Raw genomic sequence first — 20,858 nt, forward strand, 5'->3', positions numbered from 1 at the left:
AAGTCTATAGGAAGGCAAATCCTATTATAACAGCTAATTATCAGGCCTATGTAGGCTAGTCTTATCCTTCTACATTTGAGACCCATTAAAAAACATAGTTCTCTTAACTGTCTCTCAAATAGGAAAGTTTGGAAGTGATGACCATAAGGTTGTTCTAGTTAACCTCTGAAAGTATGATTTTTAGGCCTCAAGAAGGTCATAATTATAGAAATATTTTGAGGGAGATCTAAAGAAAATTTTTGAATAGATAACCACCAGGACTATTTGGTTTAAAATTAAGTACCATGAGATGGTTGGATGGCATCACTGACTCAGTGGAACATGAGTTTGAGCAAACTCTCAAGAGATAGTGAAGGACAGGCAAGTTTGGTATGTTGCAGACCATGGTGTCACAGAGTTGGACACAACATAGCGACTGAAAAACAATTGTTACTGGCCTCCAGAGAGGTTCTTAAAAATCTCCCCCTGTAGTGGCACAGAACCACTGCTTATGTTCAGTTGGCAAATAATGTTTTTTACATCTATGTATAGGCTGTTACCTTTTTTTGAGATTAAAATGAAAACTGACCTTTACCAGTCCTGTGGCCACTGCTGAGTTTTCCAAATTTGCTGGCATATTGAGTGCAGCTCTTTCACAGCATCATCTTTCAGGATTTGAAATAGCTCAACTGGAATTCCATCACCTCCACTGGCTTTGTTCGTAGCGGTGCTTTCTAAGGCTCACTTGACTTTGCATTCCAGATTGTCTGGCTGGCTCTAGGTGAGTGATCACACCATCATAGTATTGTGGGTCGTGAAGATCTTTTTTGTACAATTCTGTGTATTCTTGCCACCTCTTCTTAATATCTTCTGCTTGTTAGGTCCATAACATTTCTGTCCTTTATCGAGCCCATCTTTGCATGAAATGTTCCCTTGGTATCTCTAATTTTCTTGAAGAGATCTCTAGTCTTTCCCATTCTGTTGTTTTCCTCTATTTCTTTGCATTGATCACTGAAGAAGGCTTTCTTATCTCTCCTTGCTATTCTTGGGAACTCTGCATTCAGATGCTTATATCTTTCCTTTTCTCCTTTGCTTTTCATCTCTCTTCTTTTCACAGCTATTTATAAGGCCTCCTCAGACAGCCATTTTGCTTTTTTGCATTTCTTTTCCATGGGGATGGTCTTGATCCCTGTCTCCTGTACAATGTCAAACTACCGCACAATTGCACTCATCTCACAAGCTAGTAAAGTAATGCTCAAAATTCTCCAAGCCAGGCTTTAGCAGTATGTGAACTGTGAACTTCCAGATGTTCAAGCTGGTTTTAGAAAAGGCAGAGGAACCAGAAATCAAATTGCCAACATCCGCTGGATCATCAAAAGAGCAAGAGTTCCAGAAAAACATCTATTTCTGCTTTATTGACTATGCCAAAGCCTTTGACTGTGTAGATCACAATAAACTGGAAAATTCTGAAAGAGATGGGAATACCAGACCACCTGACCTGCCTCTTGAGAAACCTATATGCAGGTTAGGAAGCAACAGTTAGAACTGGACATGGAATAACAGACTGGTTCCAAATAGGAAAAGGAGTCAAGGCTGTATATTGTCACCCTGCTTATTTAACTTCTATGCAGAGTACATCATGAGAAATGCTGGGCTGGAAGAAGCACAAGCTGGAATCAAGATTGCTGGGAGAAATATCAATAACCTCAGATATGCAGATGATACCACCTTTATGGCAGAAAGTGAAGAGGAACTAAAAAGCCTCTTGAAGAAAGTGAAGGAGAGTGAAAAAGTTGGCTTAAAGCTCGAAGATCATGGCATCTGGCCCCATCATTTCATGAGAAATAGATGGGGAAACTGGAAACAGTATCAGACTTTATTTTTTTTGGGGGGGGGCTCCAAAATCGCTACAGATGGTGACTGCAGCCATGAAATTAAAAGACACTTACTCCTTGGAAGGAAAGTTATGACCAACCTAGATAGCATATTGAAAAGCAGAGATATTCCTTTGCCGACAAAGGTCCGTCTAGTCAAGGCTATGGTTTTTCCAGTAGTCATGTATGGATATGAGAATTGGACTGTGAAGAAGGCTGAGTGCTGAAGAATTGATGCTTTTGAAGTGTGGTGTTGGAGAAGACTCTTGAGAGTCCCTTGGACTGCAAGGAGATGCAACCAGTCCATCCTAGAAGAGATCTGTCCTGGGTGTTCATTGGAAGGACTGATGCTGAAGCTGATACTCCAATACTTTGGCCACCTCATGCGAAGAGTTGACTCATTGGAAAAGACCCTGATGCTGGGAGGGATTGGGGGCAGGAGGAGAAGGGGACTATAGGATGAGATGGCTGGATGGCATCACCGACTCGATGGACATGACTCTGAGTGAACTTCGGGAGTTGGTGATGGACAGGGAGGCCTGGGGTGCTGTGATTCATGGGGTCGCAAAGAGTCAGACACGACTGGGCAACTGAAGTGAACTGAACGTATGTGAATTGTAGAGTATCAGTTATGATTAGCACCATAATCAAATTATCTCATAATATTTAAGGGCTTAGTATAGTATGATTACAATGGAAATGGTAACAAGTCTAGCCAATCTAATCACACCCTTAATATGTTAATTAATTAAGTCTGGTCATTAGTAAACAGTACCCCTTAAAAAAAATCATTGTTGTGCAGGCCAATAACCCAGTGGCTCCCATTTATGTAATGAACAAATAACAGCTTTATGACTTTGTATCTTAACAGAGTAGTCACTGTTCAAGCTTTATTTATTGTTTTAGTTGGTGTAACTTAGTTGGCTGCCTTATTTATGTAATTTTTCCTTTTTACATTACAAGGCAATGTACACTATTCTGATACATACAGTACATAAGATTCTTTAGAACAGTTATGCACATGGCATGCAATACTGGATTTGTACATTGGATCCCAGGATGTGATCAACTGGAGGGAAAAAAGTTGGACTAGGCACCTTGGCTAAAGGAACCAGAGGTTATGTTACACAGTAAACACACATCTGGTTTGAAGGGCAACTGCAGCATCTGCAACATGGGCAGTGGAACCTCTTGAGGAAGTTGAATTATTTGATAAATCAATTTAGGACCACACAAGGTAAGTGCCATGCAGCATCAGGATACAGCTGCAAGGTTTCATGAAGCATTCCTTGCCATCCAGCAGGGTTTTATGAACCATTCCTATTTCTAACATTAGGAAATTGATTTTTTCCTAGGCTGTCTTAACATTACTGTTTTAATCACAGATCAGATATAAAGGACAATATGAGTTACAACCTCCAACTAAAATCCTGTGTAGCCTCGACAGTGAAGTGACAACATTAGAAGACTTTAAAACTGCAGTTCTTTCTGGATCCCCCAAAGTGTATCTGCACTCTTCTTCAAACAGGCCTCTTCCTCATGAGTCAGAGTCACTTTCACAACGTCTGAGATTCCATTCTGTCCCAAGATGCAAGGAACACTAAGGAAGACATCCTCTTTTATTCCATAGAGACCCTGAGGATAAAATGAAAAATATTTTATGTTTTTTCTATGCATTCTGGGATCTCCCAAGACTTTCTATTCTCTACAATCATGAAGCTTACTTAATACAACTTGGCAAGTAAAATCTCTTCCTAGATTTTCACTTAGGATGTAATGAACAGTGTAAAAGGAAGTCATTAAAATAGCAGCAAGACTTCCATTCTAAAAGAAAATCTACATTACTGCTATTATCCCTCATACTTTCCAATTTTTATTGTCAGACACTTTAGTAACTTTGAGTGTGATTTCTATTTTTTCCCAAAGGAGAAAAATTTGTGTTTTATAGTCTTCCGCTCATCTCAACAAAATTGAATCAAGTTTTTCAGTCAACAGGAAGTAGCTATGTGCTAATAACCAGAATACTAGTAGACATTAATCCTAAAGCTCAACCAGGTCTTTTCAAAAAAGAAAGCTGCAGGTGCACTAATTTATTTCACTCAAATCAATGATTGAGGACTTACCTTAATCTAACTGCTTTCTGAAATGAGTTTAAAAAACAAAACAAAACAGGAAATAATGGCATTCAAGTACATTTTACTACATAGACCTACCTTAATCATGGTGGAAATCGGATGCACCCGCCTAAGATTCTTCATTATACTTTCTGCCAAATCGGCCACTGACAGTCCAATGGCCCAGGATGTGTAGCCTTTCAGTTTGATCACCTCATAAGCACTGTAGGATAGCGAAGGACAGGAAAAAGTAGGGCAGGAGGAACAAAGAAGAAGCTTTCACTCAACACATGCTTTATAAGAAATCACTGATATAATAAGTAATACTATATAAATAATAAACTTGCATTATGTACCTAAGTGTAACCCTTGCACATGTATGCCAGGATATTATGTATGGGGATGTTCGCAATAGTACTGTTGGTAATAGCAAGAACCTGGCAACAACCCCAGTGCTCTTCAACAGGAGGATGGATAAATTATACATAGCTGTCAAAACAAACAACTATGGCTCAGGCAACAAAATAGATGATTCTTGTACATGCAATACTAAATTTTAAAGCAGACTCAAGAAGATTACATATTGCATGCTTGACGTGGGATTATCTCAAGAGTGTGTATGTGGGGGTGGGGGGTTAGGGGTAGAGGGGTAAGTGGGAAGAGCACAGAATCCACTCATTTCCAAGCACCAGCAGACTAATAATTCCAATTCAACAAACACTACAGTTAGTTAACAGCAACTGTCAACATTTCTTGGGTTGGATGATGGGTTCACAGGTTTTAACAAATACAAATCAGAGGGCCTTGCTGAGACCAATCATGATTCATTCTTCAATTCCATAGACCTGAGGTCTACACATGGCTACCTTATTTAAAGTAAATAATGCTAGTAAGCTGCAAGTTTCCCTATTTGAACAATTTGTAACAGTTAATTATTTTTTGTACCATGATGAATTTGTATCTTGCTTAAAACTTTATAATCATATGAGTAAACCAGCAGCTAGTTGTGTTTCTATTCATGATTATAAGATCTTAGATTAAAAAATTCTTATTCCTAACTAAATCAATGATACATGCTTTTGAAGTAAAGACTGAATCTTAAATCAGGTAGACTTGTTTTATATCTTCGTTTACAAACACAGAAGAGTTATCATACTATAAATTGAGAATTATGGCAAATAAAAGTAGACTGTAACATTAATACATGCCTGCAATATCTAATACCTTTACCTGTTTTATAGTACGAGTTTTAACAAGCTTTAGAAAACAAGTTTTCTGACAGTTACCAAATGCAAAAGTTATTAAATTTTAATCTTTTATGTTTCTGGCCACGTGTGGGGCTTGCCAGATCTCAGTTCCTCAACCAGGGATGAACTCACAAGCTCAGCAGTGAAACCTCAAGTCCTAACCACTAGACAACCAGGGGATTTCCAAAACTTTTAATTTCTTAAATAAAAATAATAAATTTTAACCTTCTGTGTTATAAACTATGAGATCTATTACCTGTCAACCACTTGTTTGTGAACTGCTTTCCACTGTTCCTTATCTGCATCAGTGCCTAATTCAGGGTGTAAATTCTTCAGGGAGACACCAGCAACATTCACTCCACTCCATACAGGCACTAAACAAAATAGTACAGAATATATTTACTCCCCAGCACTACCTAGCTGACCAGTAATTCTGACCCATTCTCCAAAAACTGCTTTCTTATTTGAGGAAGATTATCCCCTTTTGGTAGGTGGTCAAGACTACCAATACTCTTCGTTTTTACTGATTAATTTATGTAAAGCTAAGATTTTTCACTGTATACTAATCTGCTTTTTCCTAATGGGAAATATTGAGACGGGATATTATGAGATAAGAGGAATTTTCTTGCCATAAGGAACCAAGAACTCTGCACAAATTATAACATCTTTCAACTGTGATAATGGATTTTTTCTCATACACTCCATTTGGATCAGCAGTTTGCCTATAAACAGCTGTGATATTAATATGTTCATTGTAATAAATTTCATTCCTCATCCCTTATACCAAAATATGTCACACAAAAATGGCTAAAATCTTAACAATTCTAGCATATAATTACACCAAGAAATAAGATTTCTGGAAACCATCTACCCTAATGGATATCTGATTTAGACTCTGATTCAGTAACGATATTCTGGTTAATTTTTTTACACAATCTTTTTGCAAACAATAAAAGAAGTCACACTTACCACTAGAGTCACCATGCTCTCCAAGGATCCACCCATGGCAGCTTAATGGGTGAACTCCCAGCCTCTCCCCCATGAGATAACGGAACCGAGCTGAATCCAGATTGCAACCACTTCCAATAACACGGTTTTTGGGAAAGCCGCTTATCTTCCAAGCCACATAGGTCAAAATATCGACTGTGGAGAAAATATTTAGACAGAGGTATTATGTGAATTGGGCTTACCTGGTGGCTCAGAAGGTAAAGAATCTGCCCGCAATGCAGGAGACCCGGGTTTGATCCCTGGGTTGGGAAGATCCCCTGGAAAATAGAATGGCTACCCGCTCCAGTATTTTCACCTGCAGAATTCCATGGACAGAGGAACCTGGCAGGCCCTAGTCCATGGGGTCACAAAGAGGTGGACACCATTGAGAGACTAACATTTTCACTATGTGAATCATGAGCTAATGGCTGACTACTCAAGATTCATGGCTCTGTATAGATCTTGGTATTTATCATGACCAATCAATATTTCTGTTAATTTTTTAAGCCTCTATATTGTGTATAACAAATATATTAGGAATTCAAGAAGTATAGTTTAATGAAAATAACTTGTGCATCAATAACACATTATTCATAATTATTCCTTATCCAAAATCTTCCTAGGCAAGTTACAAATTTTGAAGTGCCAACTACATTAAAGACTTTGTTTCCCCTTGATGTTTTAAATTTAACTATTTTACAAAAGCACAAATTCACTCTCAGGAGGAAAATGAAAAATATGAGAAATATATATAGATTATGATACATACTATCAGGTTTTACTCTAGCTCATCTATTTTTATGCCATTAAAAGTCTCACCTGGATTGGAAACAACAAGCAACTTGCAATTTGGGCTGTATTTTACAATATTAGGAATGATGAATTTAAAGATGTTCACGTTACGCTGGACCAAATTCAGACGGCTCTCTCCCTCTTGCTGACGTGCCCCAGCTGTGATGATAACCAGCCTGGAGTTTGCTGTTACATTATAGTCTAGACAAAAGAGAAACAATGACTAGATTAAGGCTTTTAAGAAAACTCCAGCAAAAATTTGTTCCATTAACTTTTTAAATGGACAGTTTTATCAGTGTTTTGTGTATGCGGCATATATATGCCCAGACTCCTCCTTTACTTTTGGAGTTTTATCACTGTGGCCACTTACATGGAAGAAGACTACATCGACACCTCCCTTGTATTATGTAATTATGTTGTGGCTTTATATAACTATGACTGGGGGGAGCTGAATCACATTTATTTTACACTCATATCAAATGAGACACACCCAAATTTTTTGCCACCTGAGCTTAATGTTCACACTTTTCCACACTCCTGTTTCTACTTAATTTGGTCATATCGGCTCAGGGATGGGTTTTTTTTTTTTTTAAGCAGAGGCAATTTCACACTTATCAAGCACGTCTAACTTCTATATATCCTGTGGCACAGTATGGTTAATCCTGGGTTGAAGACAACGAAACGAATAATCTATCAGATAAATGGTCAATGATTTTCAAGTGTTAAAACAGACTATTTTGGCCCAAGTCTGTTTCCTGGCTGGTGCTTGTAAAGTGTGACAGGGTCAAGCCGAGAGTATCTGCTGACCAGGCTCATTTACCCTAGTCTCTACCTTATGTTAGTGTATGAAAGGAAGTAATGGAAGTAAGTGTATTTAAATATTTGAAGCAATGCAGTACACTATGAACCTAAGAAGCTTTGCTAGTTTTATATTATAATTCAGATGTTTTCCACATCATGGACAAACTGGATTTTCATTTTAAAACACTTTTGGAAATTCAAACATTGATATCTATAGATAACAATGCAAAATTGTTCAAAAGGTTCTCTTATCCTGTATAAAGAAGAAATCTTTGAAGAACTGATAGGATTTTCAAGCCTGATTAAGAATTAAGCCTAACACAGAATCTAATATAAATTTGCCAAAATCAACCTTTGCCAGAGACAATTTTTGGTGTTCTAAGGAAAAGGCTGCCATGTTGGAGATCCATCATCTCTCCCTTCAGTTTATCTTCCATGACATCAACAAGAGCAATTTCATCTGCCAAGTCCTGAAAGACATAAAATTTTAGTTCAATGGAAAATAGCCATTTCCAAATTTTTAGACAAGCATGCAAAATTTCCATTTTTTTGGTATAGGAGAATTCTGCTACTTTATTATCAGTACGTACCTCAAAGTAGAGGTAGGCTCTCATTAAAAGCTCACTCACAGATGACATATACATAGGAAAAAGAACTGACCTCCTCTCTCATTGGAGCACCCTCGGCAAGAGCTCCACCACCATTGCACAGAAGCAGAACACTGAATTTGCAGGGAGTACCACCCAGTTATGTACAACTGCTCGATTTAGTCTCTCAAATTCAGTTTTACACATTGATTTTAGGTTGTTAGTCATTAAATAGATGATACCAACTAGTATTAAGCCTAAAAAGTGGTATTCTAGATCATTCCCTGGTTACATGTTTTCCATATGTTAACCAACATAAAGTTTTACTTATAGACAGATTTGTGCATTACAAATGTTAGTGAAAAATATCCTTTCAGGTGAACCTATAGAAGTTCATAGGTGCATCTCAGGAGTACCAATAATAGCTTTAATACAAATGGAATGTGGACTATCATAACCAAAGAGATTATAAGAGCTGAGGTGCACATCTACCCCTAATCATTTACAGTGTAATAAGTGGTCTGCCAGTTACTCTTAGCCATACCTGAGTTAGGGGGCATCACAGAAAATGACCACAGGTGGTTCACTGGTTTGGGAGAAATAAATGGCATCAATGTCTGATCCAGTGGGGAAGGAATAAAGACTTTGAATAACATGTGGCCTCTTTTAAGAACACACAGAGCAACCTGTGTGGTTACAAGACCTTTGCAGAGCTCATTTTCACCTTCAGTCCCTTCTCATTTCAGTCCTTTTTGTGCGGAATCCAGAATTCATCACTTCACTTTCCTATTAGTAACTCCAAATCTGAACTTAAAAATATTTTAATATTGTAAGCTCTCTCAATTTCTTTTTAATACAAACCAGGCTTGAATGCTATAAAAAGTGTTTTTTATTCATTCACAAATTTTTTCTAATTAAATGTTAACTCCACTATTGATACCAAAACTGCTATCCAAGGAGCGGGGCAGAGGGGATTACTATGGGCAAAAGAGTTCCCACATTCAGTTTAATTTTACCATGTATATGTGTCAATTTCAATTCAAAAATTACTTTTAAATAATTTTAGCTTGCTTAAAGGCATAGACTCTACTTTTTCTTTGTAGGCAACTAACGAGGTTAATAAAGCACAGCGAATTTAAGGAACTGGGTCTCCAACTTAGAAACTTTTTGTAGTTTAGATAACCCGTTTGGTATAGCATCAGGTTTTAAAAAGTTTGTTTCACATAAAGTTCTTTCAATGAGTGCATGAGCTTATATATTTGTATATACAATGTGATAATGCAATTCTTAGAGAGCAAATGGTAGATGGGTTGAGTCAAGGTATCTTTAGGGACTTGCAAAGTGAAAGGCTCTCACTTACCTTCATTAAGATACTGATGGCACAGGCCATGCCAACAGCACCAACCCCAACAACTGTAATCTTATTCTGGGGGACATGTTCTTCCTTAAGAAGATTCTGAATCAGTTGATCCTTGAGAGTTGCCATCTTGGACTTAGAACCTAAAGGAACCTATAGGGGAAAAAACATGCACTGTCACTTGGATCCTTCCGAAAACTGTTCTGAAGAAGATTCTTTTGCTTTCTTTTGGGATACCTGCCCCTAAAAATCACAAGAAATGACTAAAAGAGGGGAGAAGGGAAGAAACCTACCAACAGGCAAACAAGAACTGAAAGGCCTAATGCTGGGCTCTGGTCTGACTAGGGTCTTGGTGTAAAGTTCCTCACCTTGGCGTGGAAAAATAATATTGAAGTTTGGGTATAAGTATAGCCTCCTGAAGGCTCACTCATCTTGACTTATTAACTCCAAGCGGAGCTAGCCTTTCTTCAAACAAGATAACTATAAGCTGCCGGCCCAACACTTCGGCAGTCACCAGGGCTCCTGCCAAGCCCTTAAGGACCACAGGTACAGCTCTACTCCAATCCCCAGGACTCTTGCCAAGCCCTGCAAGGACCACAGATACGTGCGTAAAGCGGCTCTAACCGTCTTCACAGCACTAGCCAGAACCCGTGGGAGCTGTGCTCATGCGCAGCTCTAGTTTTCGCCTCCCAGTCCCCAACCCCCGCCCCCGAAGCAGCAGTGGCCAGCCAGTGGCCAGGGGCCCGCGGAGTTTACGCCCCGCCCAGACCCGGAAGATTAGCGGCCGCCCTTCCCCCGCCCACACACCGCGCTGCTCATCTTGTGCGCAAGCGCAGTTCACAGCGCTGGGGGGAGGCAAGAGTCGTGTGCCTCGGCGCCGCTGGCTATTGAGAGGTGAGCTCTATCCCCGACAGCCCGGCGCTGGCTTGCGGAGCCCCACCCGTAAGCGGACCTGATGAGGAGGAAGTCTACTGCTCTGTGGGTCTGAATGAGCTCGGAATCAAGACTTTTTCAGACTGAACTCGTGCTCTGAAGCACACTTGTTCATGAAGCCCGGCTGGCTGCCTCCCCGGCCTGGCGCGCTGCCAGAACCAGAGTTTTAATCTTGATACCAGGCACCAGGGGGTGTTAGCCAACTCACGTGGAGGCACCTCGCGTGGCTTCTGCCGTGATCTTTGTTGCAAAGGCGTGAGGCCTGGTATGAGGAAATTTTGTTACTACAGGGAATGTAGCAGTAGCTGCAGAGACCCCTAAAGTTCATCAATAAAGTTCCTCTTGGTGGAAGCCTCGATTTCCAGAGCCGGGGAGGTGGGGGTGGATGGTGGGGGGTAGGGTGGGGTAGGGGTGGTTCTGCGTTCACTGGAGAGATTTTCATAGATTGCATCCCGAAAGCACTACGTCTAATCTTGACACTGCTCCAAAGGGCAAAAATATCTGAGAGGACTTACAGGCAGGCAGCCCAGAGTCACCAAGCTGGAATCGAGTCTCTCCTGACAAATCACTGCTATTTCTAGACAGCCCTGAAAGGTTTCTTCAGCCTGGCAGGGGGAAGGGAGTGCTTTCTGCAGACATCTCCTCGTTTCACCAAAACCGAAGCTCTGGGCTCCAGCGCTCCCTTCAGTGTGGGGATACGGATGGGAGCGGAGACCTGGAGAAAGAGGGTCTGTCTACCTCCCCCCAACTCTGGCAGGCACTCACTGTGACCTTAGAGATGCCCTAATTGGCCTTGGGTTCCCCGTTTGTTAAAAGGAGATGAAAGTACCAGATGATCCTCCTTTGATTCTACCGAGAGCCGGGAGAGCTGGTACCCTTTCTCCTTCGTATTTGCATGCACCACGTCTAGTTCAGCGACGGACACAGCGGCAGCTGCTTAACAAAAGTAACTTGCGCCAAGAGCTCCCTCTCATCTGCAGGCAGCGGCTGCCCCAAGGAGCCCACCTCTCGAGAGTGCCAGGATTAAAATGCGATCCGAGCGCACCCAGCGGCTTTCCAGCTTCCGGGAACCTGCCCCAGACTGCTGAAGCTTTTTCGGTTCCGTGGACTCTGGCAACCTGACTTCGAGCTCCGTGCGGCTTGCTCATTTCAAGCCCGGAGGTGTACTGCACCCCCCATCCCCCCTCCCCAACCAGTCGTCTCCTATTCCGTCTGCATCTACCCGGACCTTCGACCCCAGGTTAGGTGCGACCACCTCCTTGGTTTCCCAGCCCGTCCGGAGGCCATTGTGCCCGCTTAGAGCAGCAGCAACGTTCGGCCGCCCCCCGAGACCATTTGGTAGGGTGGGGCCACCGCCCAGGTCTTAGGACTATGCCCTTTGGAAGCAGCGCCTACACCTCCCAAGAGCGGGGACCCCACCCCCATGGGCAGCGCCTGGGCCAGTGAAGCCTAAAGCGATCGCCCTTGCCCTCGGGCAGACAGCACCGGGCCGGAACGTACCGGGAGTGGCCGTCGGGCGGCGGGCGTCGGAGGCGCGCGGCGTGGGACCCGGACTTGGCTGCAGCGGCTCCGGTACTCGGAGTGGGGCGCGGGAGGGGCCTTAAATGGAACCGCGAGGCTGACGTCAAGGGGGAACCGGGCGGACGTGCGAAAACCCACGTGTGCGCCGGGCGGGGCGGTGAAGATGCCCCGGCGGCGCGCGCAGGCGGAGGACCCGCAGGCGGGCCGACCCACGTGCGCCTAGACTTCAGAAGGACTGTGCAGAGGCATGCTATCTCTGGCACAAAACACGGAGCCGTAAGCCGGGATCAAGCCGACCCTCCATTTCCTCTTCGGTAAAATCTGGAAGTTACTTTCAAGGAAGGCTCAACCTGAATTTTTGCCGCTGTTCCCCACTGCCCAACTTCTAGCACGTAACCGACACTCGACAGAATATTTGTTGAAAAAAAGAAAATTCTTAGCACAGCGTCAGTCTACTTAACCCAAGTCGTGTGATTTCCAAAACGTGACCCTGCCTGTCCCCCTACGGCTGGAACTTGCAAGTCTCACAACTCAAAGTAAAACCTCAGCCTCTTGATTGCACTCCCTGCTGCCCTACCGGTCAAGCTCCTGTGTCCCAGCCACGCCCCAGAGCAGCCTAGGTTTTATGTTTTTAACATATGATCTTTTACCTCCAGCCTTGGCTCACCCTGGTTCCTGCCCGGCCTTCCTCCGCTGTCTCTTTCAACTGTACGCATCTTCTCACCCTCCCCTCTCCCCCCAACCCCACACACCCGCAGAGTTGGTATCCTCCTCCTGTATGCTTGCACCACACCAGTCTGTACATCCTGCCAACCACTTTGCAGTAGAAGTGTGCGTGCGACTCAGCTGTCCTACCTGCCCATGAATGTTTTAAGGGTATAGGTGAATCCACTTCCTCCATGCACCTGGTGCACCGATTAATAGCCGCCAGCTGTGAAAAATATCCCTACTGGTGAGTTCCTTGGTTTTGAAGGGAAAACTCTAACCTCAGCTCCAGAAAACAGGGCAGCTTTCTAGCACATCCTAGCAGTTTTCCCGGGCTTCCTAGGTGGCTTAGTGGTAAAGAATACACCTGCCAGTGCAGGAGATGCAAATTTGATCCTTCGGTCAGGAAGATTCCCTGGAGAAGGTAATGGCAACCCACTCCAGTAGTCTTGCCTGGGAAATCCCATGGACAGAGGAGCCTGGCCAGCTACAATATATGGGGTTGTAAGAGTCAGAGTTGACTTAGCACCTAAACAACAAAAAACAGTTTTCCCACCACTCCAGGAGGCTCAGAAATCTAGTCTGTCTCCCCAAACACATAGCTGGGAGGGACTGAGGGCCAGCCGCAGGTTCTCCAGGGTTCCTCAGAGCAGGGTGAATTGCAGCAGTGTCTGTGGTTCATCAACCTTTGCAACAGCGGCCTCATTCAGCCAGGGCTGGGCCCCTGCCTTCCTATCAGTGCAACCACAGCTGTCAGTAGGAGGAGGGCAGAGCCGGGAGAGCAGAGGTTAGGCTGGGGAGACAGGTAGGAACCTTCAACAGCTGGGCTTTGGGACCACCTCTGAAGATAATCTAGGCAGAGAGTTTGCAGTTCTCTAAGGCACCTAACAACAGTTCATTCCAAGCACAGCTTCCCTCTGTTTATGTAGAACTGGAGCTTCTATTTTACTCTACAAATATGAATCAAACAAGTACTGTTTACTCAGCACCTCCTGTGTGTCAGGCAGCAAGCTAGACATTCCCCATCCTCATCTTCACTTTAATTCTTTGGAATAGGCATAATTATCCCCATTTTTCAGTTGAGAAAACTGAGGCACAAAGAGATTACTGGTTTTGCTGAAGTTCTACAGCTAATCATTGATTTCAGCTGGTACTTTTTAATCCAGGCTGAGGACTCCAAACTAGGAGTTTTTCCTCTATAGAATGTTGTCCCCCTCCTACCTCTCAGTTCAGTTCAGTTCAGTCGCTCAGTCGTGTCCGACTCTTTGTGACCCCATGAATCGCAGCACGCCAGGCCTCCCTGTCCATCACCAACTCCCGGAGTTCACTCAGACTCACGTCCATCGAGTCAGTGATGCCATCCAGCCATCTCATCCTCGGTCGTCCCCTTCTCCTGCCCCCAATCCCTCCCAGCATCAGAGTCCTTTCCAATGAGTCAACTGTTGGCATGAGGTGGCCAAAGTATTGGAGTTCCTACCCCTCACCCCCGACCAATTCCACAAAGGCCCAGAAATTATGTAGGGGTCCCAAGCCAGTCCCAGGTTCAGAAAGTTCAGTTTCCAATGAGAGGCAGTGGGCGTCAGTGGGTGTCTCTGCCCATCTGCTTGAGCCGAGACATGGGTCTCTGATCCTCATGGAACTTACACCGCTGACACTCCGGTTTCTCAGGCCTTTGGCTGGGGCTGGAATGCACACCACCTGCTTTCCTGGACCTCCAGCTTGTCGACAGCAGATCGTGGGACTTCGCAGCCTCCATAATCGCATAAGCCAATTCTTCATAATGCATCTCATTTTGTATATAAATGTTCTCTTTCTTTGGAGAACCTTGAGTAATACAGAATCCTGACTAATGCAATCCAAACACAAGAACTTCTGTACTAAAGTCAAAGCTGAGGGTGGGGCAGGAAACTGCTTCAGAAGGCAGAAAAGACTTTTCACCCTGACAAAGTGGTTTTTTGGGGAAGGCGGGGGCAGGTTCTTTAAAAGGGAAAATCTCACAAAGAGGTGATGTGATCAGGGGACAGGCTGGCTGTTGAGTAGAGAATGGGTGCTGTTCCGCATCCAGCCTAAGATTTTCCTACAGTGACCTTGGCCAGAGAATGGTGTCTACCCAAAACATATCATTCCTTCATCCAGTAAGTATATATTATCTTCCTCCTCAAGAACATTCAGTGGCCCCTCAGTCAATGGCCTCCCGAATAAAATCCAAATTCTTTGAAAAGGCTCAGTAGACTTTCTATGATCCAAAGCCCACATCCCCACTCTGGCCTTATCTCCTATTTTCCTGCATGCCATTCCCAAGAGTACTTACCACATTCACCAAATATGCCACTCACTTCCACCTAGGCATTTCCTTCAACCTGCATGATTCCTCTTGCCACCATCCCTGCCCACCCTAACCCCATACCTCCACAGGTCAAGTGCTGTTCCTTTGGCTTTATATTAAATTCTTATTGCTGTGCATCTCTTTCTCGGATTAGACTGTAAGCTCCTAATGGGCAGAAACTTTCTCACTCATCTATCTCCATATCACCAACATTTTGTTTAATAAATATATTTCAAATTACATGCCTGCTATGTAAAGAGTATCATTATAGGTGCTGGGGATACAAAAATGAATAAGACAAATTTAGAAGGCTTCTCCACAAATTTAATGGAGAAAACCAACAGCATCCCTCTCAGTAATTAAAGTGCAAGATAAAATGTAGCATTGACACAAAAGAGGTAGAAAGTAATGCTCTAGCATTCAGATGAGAGATGGGTCCTTTGGCCAGGGATACCTGTGAGGGCTTTCTGGAAGAGGTAGGATCTGAACTCAGCCTTAAAAAAAGAGAGAGAAAGAGATAGAGACTTGAATCGATGAAGATCAGGTGTTGAGAAAGCGGAAAACAAATGCCTGGAGTCAGGAAATTCAAGGTACATCTGGTGAATCTTTAGCTTTTAACGTCAGGCTAAAAGATTTGGCAGTTTGCTTTTTTGGTTTTTGGGGGTCACTGGAAGTCACTGAAGTTTGGGGGGAATGGGAGAGATGGGGTGAAAGCAAGATGGTTGAGAGGTGATGGTTGAGGGCTGAGTAAGGACCATGTGGCATGTACCCAACAGAAAGTATAGGACATACGCAGCTCCAACCAGCTCTAGACGAAATGTCCGCTTCTCTGACACACCATGCGTGCCCCCACAGCCCCTCTGAAGACTCACTGACGGCCTGACTTTTTTTTTTCCCCACCTTTTCCATGGCTACAAAGCTGAGTTTCCAGAGTTGCAGGATCCAAGATGCAGATTGCCTTATCGGTCTCCATCCCTGACAGGCCAGGGCCTGCTGTATATGGGCCACAGCGGAAGCTCCTCTCTCTGGGAAGAGAGCAGGTGCCTCCCTGCTCATGAAGTGGGAGACCACTTTATGTCATCCTCCCAACCCCGTCTACTTCTCTCATGATGGGAGTGGCAGCTGAAGACTCTGCCCTGAGTCCTCAAGTTCTCCTGGGTGCCATCTCTTCTGGAACACTGATGGCTCCCTACCCCCAACTCCTTCTCCCCTCCTTCAAGCTGGCCTCACCCTCAGGCACTGGATGCTGCCTCTGTTTCTCTTTTTGAATTAGACTGTCATTCCCTCCAGAGTTCATTCCTCATTTGACCCCCTAACAGAAGCCCCTCAGAAACTCCCAATTCCCTTTGCTGTATACAAAACGTCTGTGTCTCCCCAAAAGCCATATGTTGAAAGCTAATTCCCAAGATACTAGTATTTAGAAGTGGGGCTGTTAGGAGTTGATTAGGTCATGCAGGTAGAGACTTCATGAATGGAGTTAGTGCCCTTATAAAGGAGACCTTAGAGAGATTCCTTGTCCCTTCTGCCATGTGAAGACACAGCGAAAAGATTGCCACTATAAACTAGAAAACAGACCCTCCCTAGAAACTTTCCAGTACCTTGCTCTTAAACTTCCAAGCCTCCAGAACCGTGAGAAATGTTTGTTGTTTATAAGCCATTCAGTCTATGGTCTTTTGTTATAGCAGCCTGAACAGACTAAAGCATTACCCTTCTAGCCACTTTCTACCCCAGGAAAGAGATTAGACCTGCGCCCTTTCATCTTCATACTCCCCTGGCAGGGATTTGTTGTTGTTGTTCAACCCCACGGACTGTAGCACACCAGGTTCCTCTGTTCTCCACTATCTCCTAGAGTTTGTTCAAATTCATGTCAGTTGAGTTGATGGTGCTATTTAACCTTTGCATCCTCTTGCCTGGTGAACCCCATGGACAGTAGGAAGAGGCAGGGAGTTAGGCCTCAAGTCTTCCATCCCATTGACAGATTCCAAGGCAAAGACTGTCACCAGAATGTAAGTGGCTTCCAAACTGAGACCTTCAGAACTCGGTGCTGCAGAGGGAGTCCCAGGACCTCTCCAAGCCAGACAATTCTCATTGTAACGGAATGTGCCCCTTATCTAATCACAGCAGATGAGAACTGTGGGGACCTTTGATAGCCTTTCCCTCTGACAGGTTGGGTGGCAAGGACAGTGACAATCATGGCTTAGCAAAGATGAGTGAGTAGCCTGATAGAAAGGCAACAATGACCTGGGGTTCTCACTCCAGCTTTTCACGAAGATATCGTGGCAATCAGATTCTCTCCGTAGTCCCAGCATCCCTGACTGTAAGCAGAAGAGGGTCTGTCTCCTTCAGTTCAAACATCCAGGGAGGCTCAGAGCTAGGGAATTGAGCCTCCACACACACCTTCATTTTTCCAGTTTTGTTCAGGACTCAATAACAAGGCCACCTCCTATTTTGGAAAGTGATTGGGGCTGCTCTGGGACTAGAGGCAGACATTCAAGGCTCCTGGCTCCACTTGTGGTAACAGGAAATCCATGCCTGGCACTCTCTTGTCCCCATAATAGTTCCAAAATAGGGTCCAACATTCCTAAGGCTCTGGTGGGTACTGGATTTGTTAATAAAAACAGTCTCACGGGGCTTCGAAAGTGAATCACTGATAACAGGAGCCCATCTCTCTTTGATTCCTGAATAGATGTTTCAAACCTTTAAACCTTACCAAATGGAGAATTACATTCCAAAGCCTACCTCAAAGAAGAAGAACAATTTCCTCTAAAATTCCAAGAGGATCAAGCCAATTGTAAATCGGAATACAGCCAGGGAAGTTTATTGGTAATTTCCTGGGGCAGGGTGTGGGAAATGCATGGAGGTCTTCTTGTCTGTGCAGCTGCTGACTGCAGAGCACCTTCACTGAAATTTCGGTCCTAGGATTTTGCTTAGGCACTCATCTAGCTACACCTCACAAAGCAGGGTCTGCTGGAGAAGGAGCCCCTCTGCCCTGTCATTTGAGCCTGCTCAGAGGACCCTGAGCTGAAAAGGTAGACCCACCTCATTTTTCAAGGGTACAAGAAGGGAGCCTGGGTTTGTGTTGAAGGCTCAGATGGTAAAGAATCCACCTGCAATGCAGGAGACCCAGGTTTGATCCCTGGGTCAGGAAGATTCCCCTGAAGAAGGAAATAGCTACCCACCCCAGTGTTCTTGCCTGGAGAATCCCATGGACAGAGGAGCCTGGCAGGCTCCAGTCCGTGGGGTTGCAAAGAGTCGGACATAATTGAGTGACTAACACACATACTTGTGTTAAGAAGAACAGAAGAGAGCTCCTTTGAAACCCAGGAGGGACCAGAGGCCACAATGAGTCCAGATGTGGAGAAGGCCTCCCTGCAGCTGGATAAAGCTCGTTGGGTCCTTCTTTTCTGTGTAGCTTGTGGGAAGGGAGCAGGCTTTCGTATCCATTCTCTCAAGGTTTTCACCTCAACCAAGAGAGGAAAGCAGAACAAGAATTTTTACCTCTCTCTTACTGGTGACACTGCCCAGCCTCAAAAGTGTAACCACTTCAGGCCTCATAGATGGAAGGCAGGCAGGTGGATTTCAAACTCCTGCCCTAATCTTCCTTCTCCTCCACTACTCTGTGCCTCAGTCTTTCCTGGAGTGGCTCATGGACTGGAGAGCAGTTGACCCTTTGTTCCCTGAATATCAAGGGGTGACTGTGATAAATCCTCATCCAGGGCTGCCAGAAGGTCCAGATGGCTCACCTGCCCCCAGGGCTGCTTCAGGGCCCTTTCTAATAAAGCCTCCCTCTTCCTGGGGCTCCATTAGCCTTGCACAGTCCACGTGTGTGTAGGGTCAAGCCGTGCCCTTTACACAAACACACTTGCAGCGTCAGGTATCTTAAAGGACATGTTAACTGAGCTCATCTACCAGTTTTAGCCACAGAAGGGATGAAAGCTTAGGAGAGGCCCTCACAGCCTTGGCCCTCCTTTACCCCCTGAATCAGAGGGAGGCCAGCCCCTCACACGCACACACTCTTTGCTTACACTCTCAATAGGATCGGCTTACAGGCAAGCCATCATTACGTGTTGGGGAAGTAGGGCTGGGAGAAGGGGAGGGCAGTGACATGCTCTTGACCCTACCTTAGTGTTTCAGGGTGTTGACTAAGAAACAGGAACCTCCCAACCAGTCTAGCGCTCTCTCCACTGCACCAGACACCACAGCCTTCTCCACCAGCCTGGGCTCTTTCCCAGCACTGTGGGTGTGGCTCCACTCCCAGCTCGACTTCTGGGGTTTTTCCACTGTACCAGAGCCTCTTCCAACAGCCCTGGCTTGGGATTGGCAGCTTGACAGAGAGACCTCACTCTGCGGGAGGCCACACCCCGGCCATTAAAGTCAGAGGATTGGCAGGAGGCCATCTCAGTGGAGCACGGTTCTCTTAGCGCTCCCAGCCTCAGCCTCCTCTGCAGCTCCCTCAGCGGCAGCCTCAGCTGAGCTGGTTCTCAAGCAACCAAATTTCTCCTCCTCATTTCTTAAGGGAGGCTGCCTGTCAGCCACAGATGGGCACAGGCTGTGCCAAGATCTCCATGGCAACCAGAGGCCCCTGTTTCCTGCCTTGGGCGATGATCCAGAGCCAACACCCATGGAGGGCTCCCTTGCAGACCCCGGTGGGGCTGACTGTTGCTGCGGGCCCGTCACACCCTGCTGTCATTCCTGGAACTTAGAAACAGCCTAGGGAGGAACCCCAGCTGAGTTTCCCTGGAAGACTTCAGACCCATTGGGAGTTTTCTGAGAAAAGTCCTGGAACGGGGCAGGCTGGGAAGGCTGTTCACTGGAATCCATCCTCCCCCTCCCATTGATTTCTCAGGGCAGAGTGTGGGGCTTCTGGTGGGAAACCTTCTTTAGGGTAATGGGTGAAAGCTGACAATTTTACAGTGTGCTAGCTGGCTTTAGACTTTGTTCTCCCTGGCAGAGGGGGTGGTGGTGGTGGGACTGGAGACAGTTTGCAATGGATTAGGCAATAATCCCAGATCCTTGCTACCCCCACCCGATAAATGACCTCTGAGACATTTGAGGACCCGGCAGGATCTTAACCAGGTGGGTGTTTATCCATGTGGAGTCAAAGACTCCAGAGTGAAAGGGATGGCAGGGTGGGCACCCTGGGAGCATAGATGGAGCTGAAACTCACCACCACAATGTCAAGAACTGGGGAGGCCTCTTCCTAGAGATTCCATCTCCAGGAGAAAACCAAATCAGAATGCAAAGTAGAACTGTACCTAGTTCGACCTGGTTCTCCTCTCTGCCCTCTGCGAATCTCCAGGAGGGAACCTGAAATTCAGTTGTGTGGATACTGTACAGGCACGGTGGTTCACAGCCTTCTCTGCTCCCTGGGGGATTCCTTCTCATCAACTTCTTTCCCCAGTCTCAGGGGAGGGGAGTTTGGTTTTGCTCATCTTGTTTGTTGGGCTTTCATTATGTAGAATCAATACCCAGTTCGTGAAGATTCTGTGGTTGGACTGGCAATGGAAAGAAGGATTTGGGTCTACAGGATATTAGTCTATATAATAAAGAGAAATAGAAAATATCTAAAGGAAATTTTGGAGGCAGTGGAGGTGGGAGATTGGAAGAGAGTTGCCCTAACTTCTGCTGACTGATG

The 20,858-nt window shown here is 44.9% G+C and overlaps 1 protein-coding gene across 8 annotated transcripts; it reads right to left on the reverse strand.

The window, feature by feature from the left end:
- Nucleotides 1-2,709: 2,709 nt before the first annotated feature.
- LOC138426486 (L-lactate dehydrogenase A chain) lies at nt 2,710-19,536 on the reverse strand. Of its 8 annotated transcripts, none has more exons than XM_069565054.1 (10): nt 11,501-11,604; nt 11,187-11,386; nt 10,880-10,933; nt 9,742-9,891; nt 8,147-8,264; nt 7,021-7,194; nt 6,184-6,357; nt 5,471-5,588; nt 4,067-4,190; nt 2,710-3,488 (listed from the first exon to the last, which is right to left on the reverse strand). In XM_069565054.1, exons 4-10 carry the CDS (start codon nt 9,865-9,867, stop codon nt 3,324-3,326), a joined length of 999 nt encoding a protein of 332 aa, XP_069421155.1. In that variant the 5' UTR covers nt 9,868-9,891; nt 10,880-10,933; nt 11,187-11,386; nt 11,501-11,604; the 3' UTR covers nt 2,710-3,323. The 8 variants fall into 8 exon arrangements, with proteins under 8 accessions (XP_069421155.1, XP_069421160.1, XP_069421153.1 ...); XM_069565059.1 differs by having other exon boundaries at nt 11,187-11,276; nt 11,501-11,599; XM_069565052.1 differs by lacking the exons at nt 10,880-10,933; nt 11,187-11,386; nt 11,501-11,604 and adding exons at nt 12,172-12,270; nt 12,843-12,926.
- Between the last annotated feature and the right edge of the window lie 1,322 nt (nt 19,537-20,858).

The sequence above is a fragment of the Ovis canadensis genome, chromosome 21 (assembly GCF_042477335.2).
Source record: "Ovis canadensis isolate MfBH-ARS-UI-01 breed Bighorn chromosome 21, ARS-UI_OviCan_v2, whole genome shotgun sequence".
Lineage (NCBI taxonomy): Eukaryota > Metazoa > Chordata > Mammalia > Artiodactyla > Bovidae > Ovis > Ovis canadensis.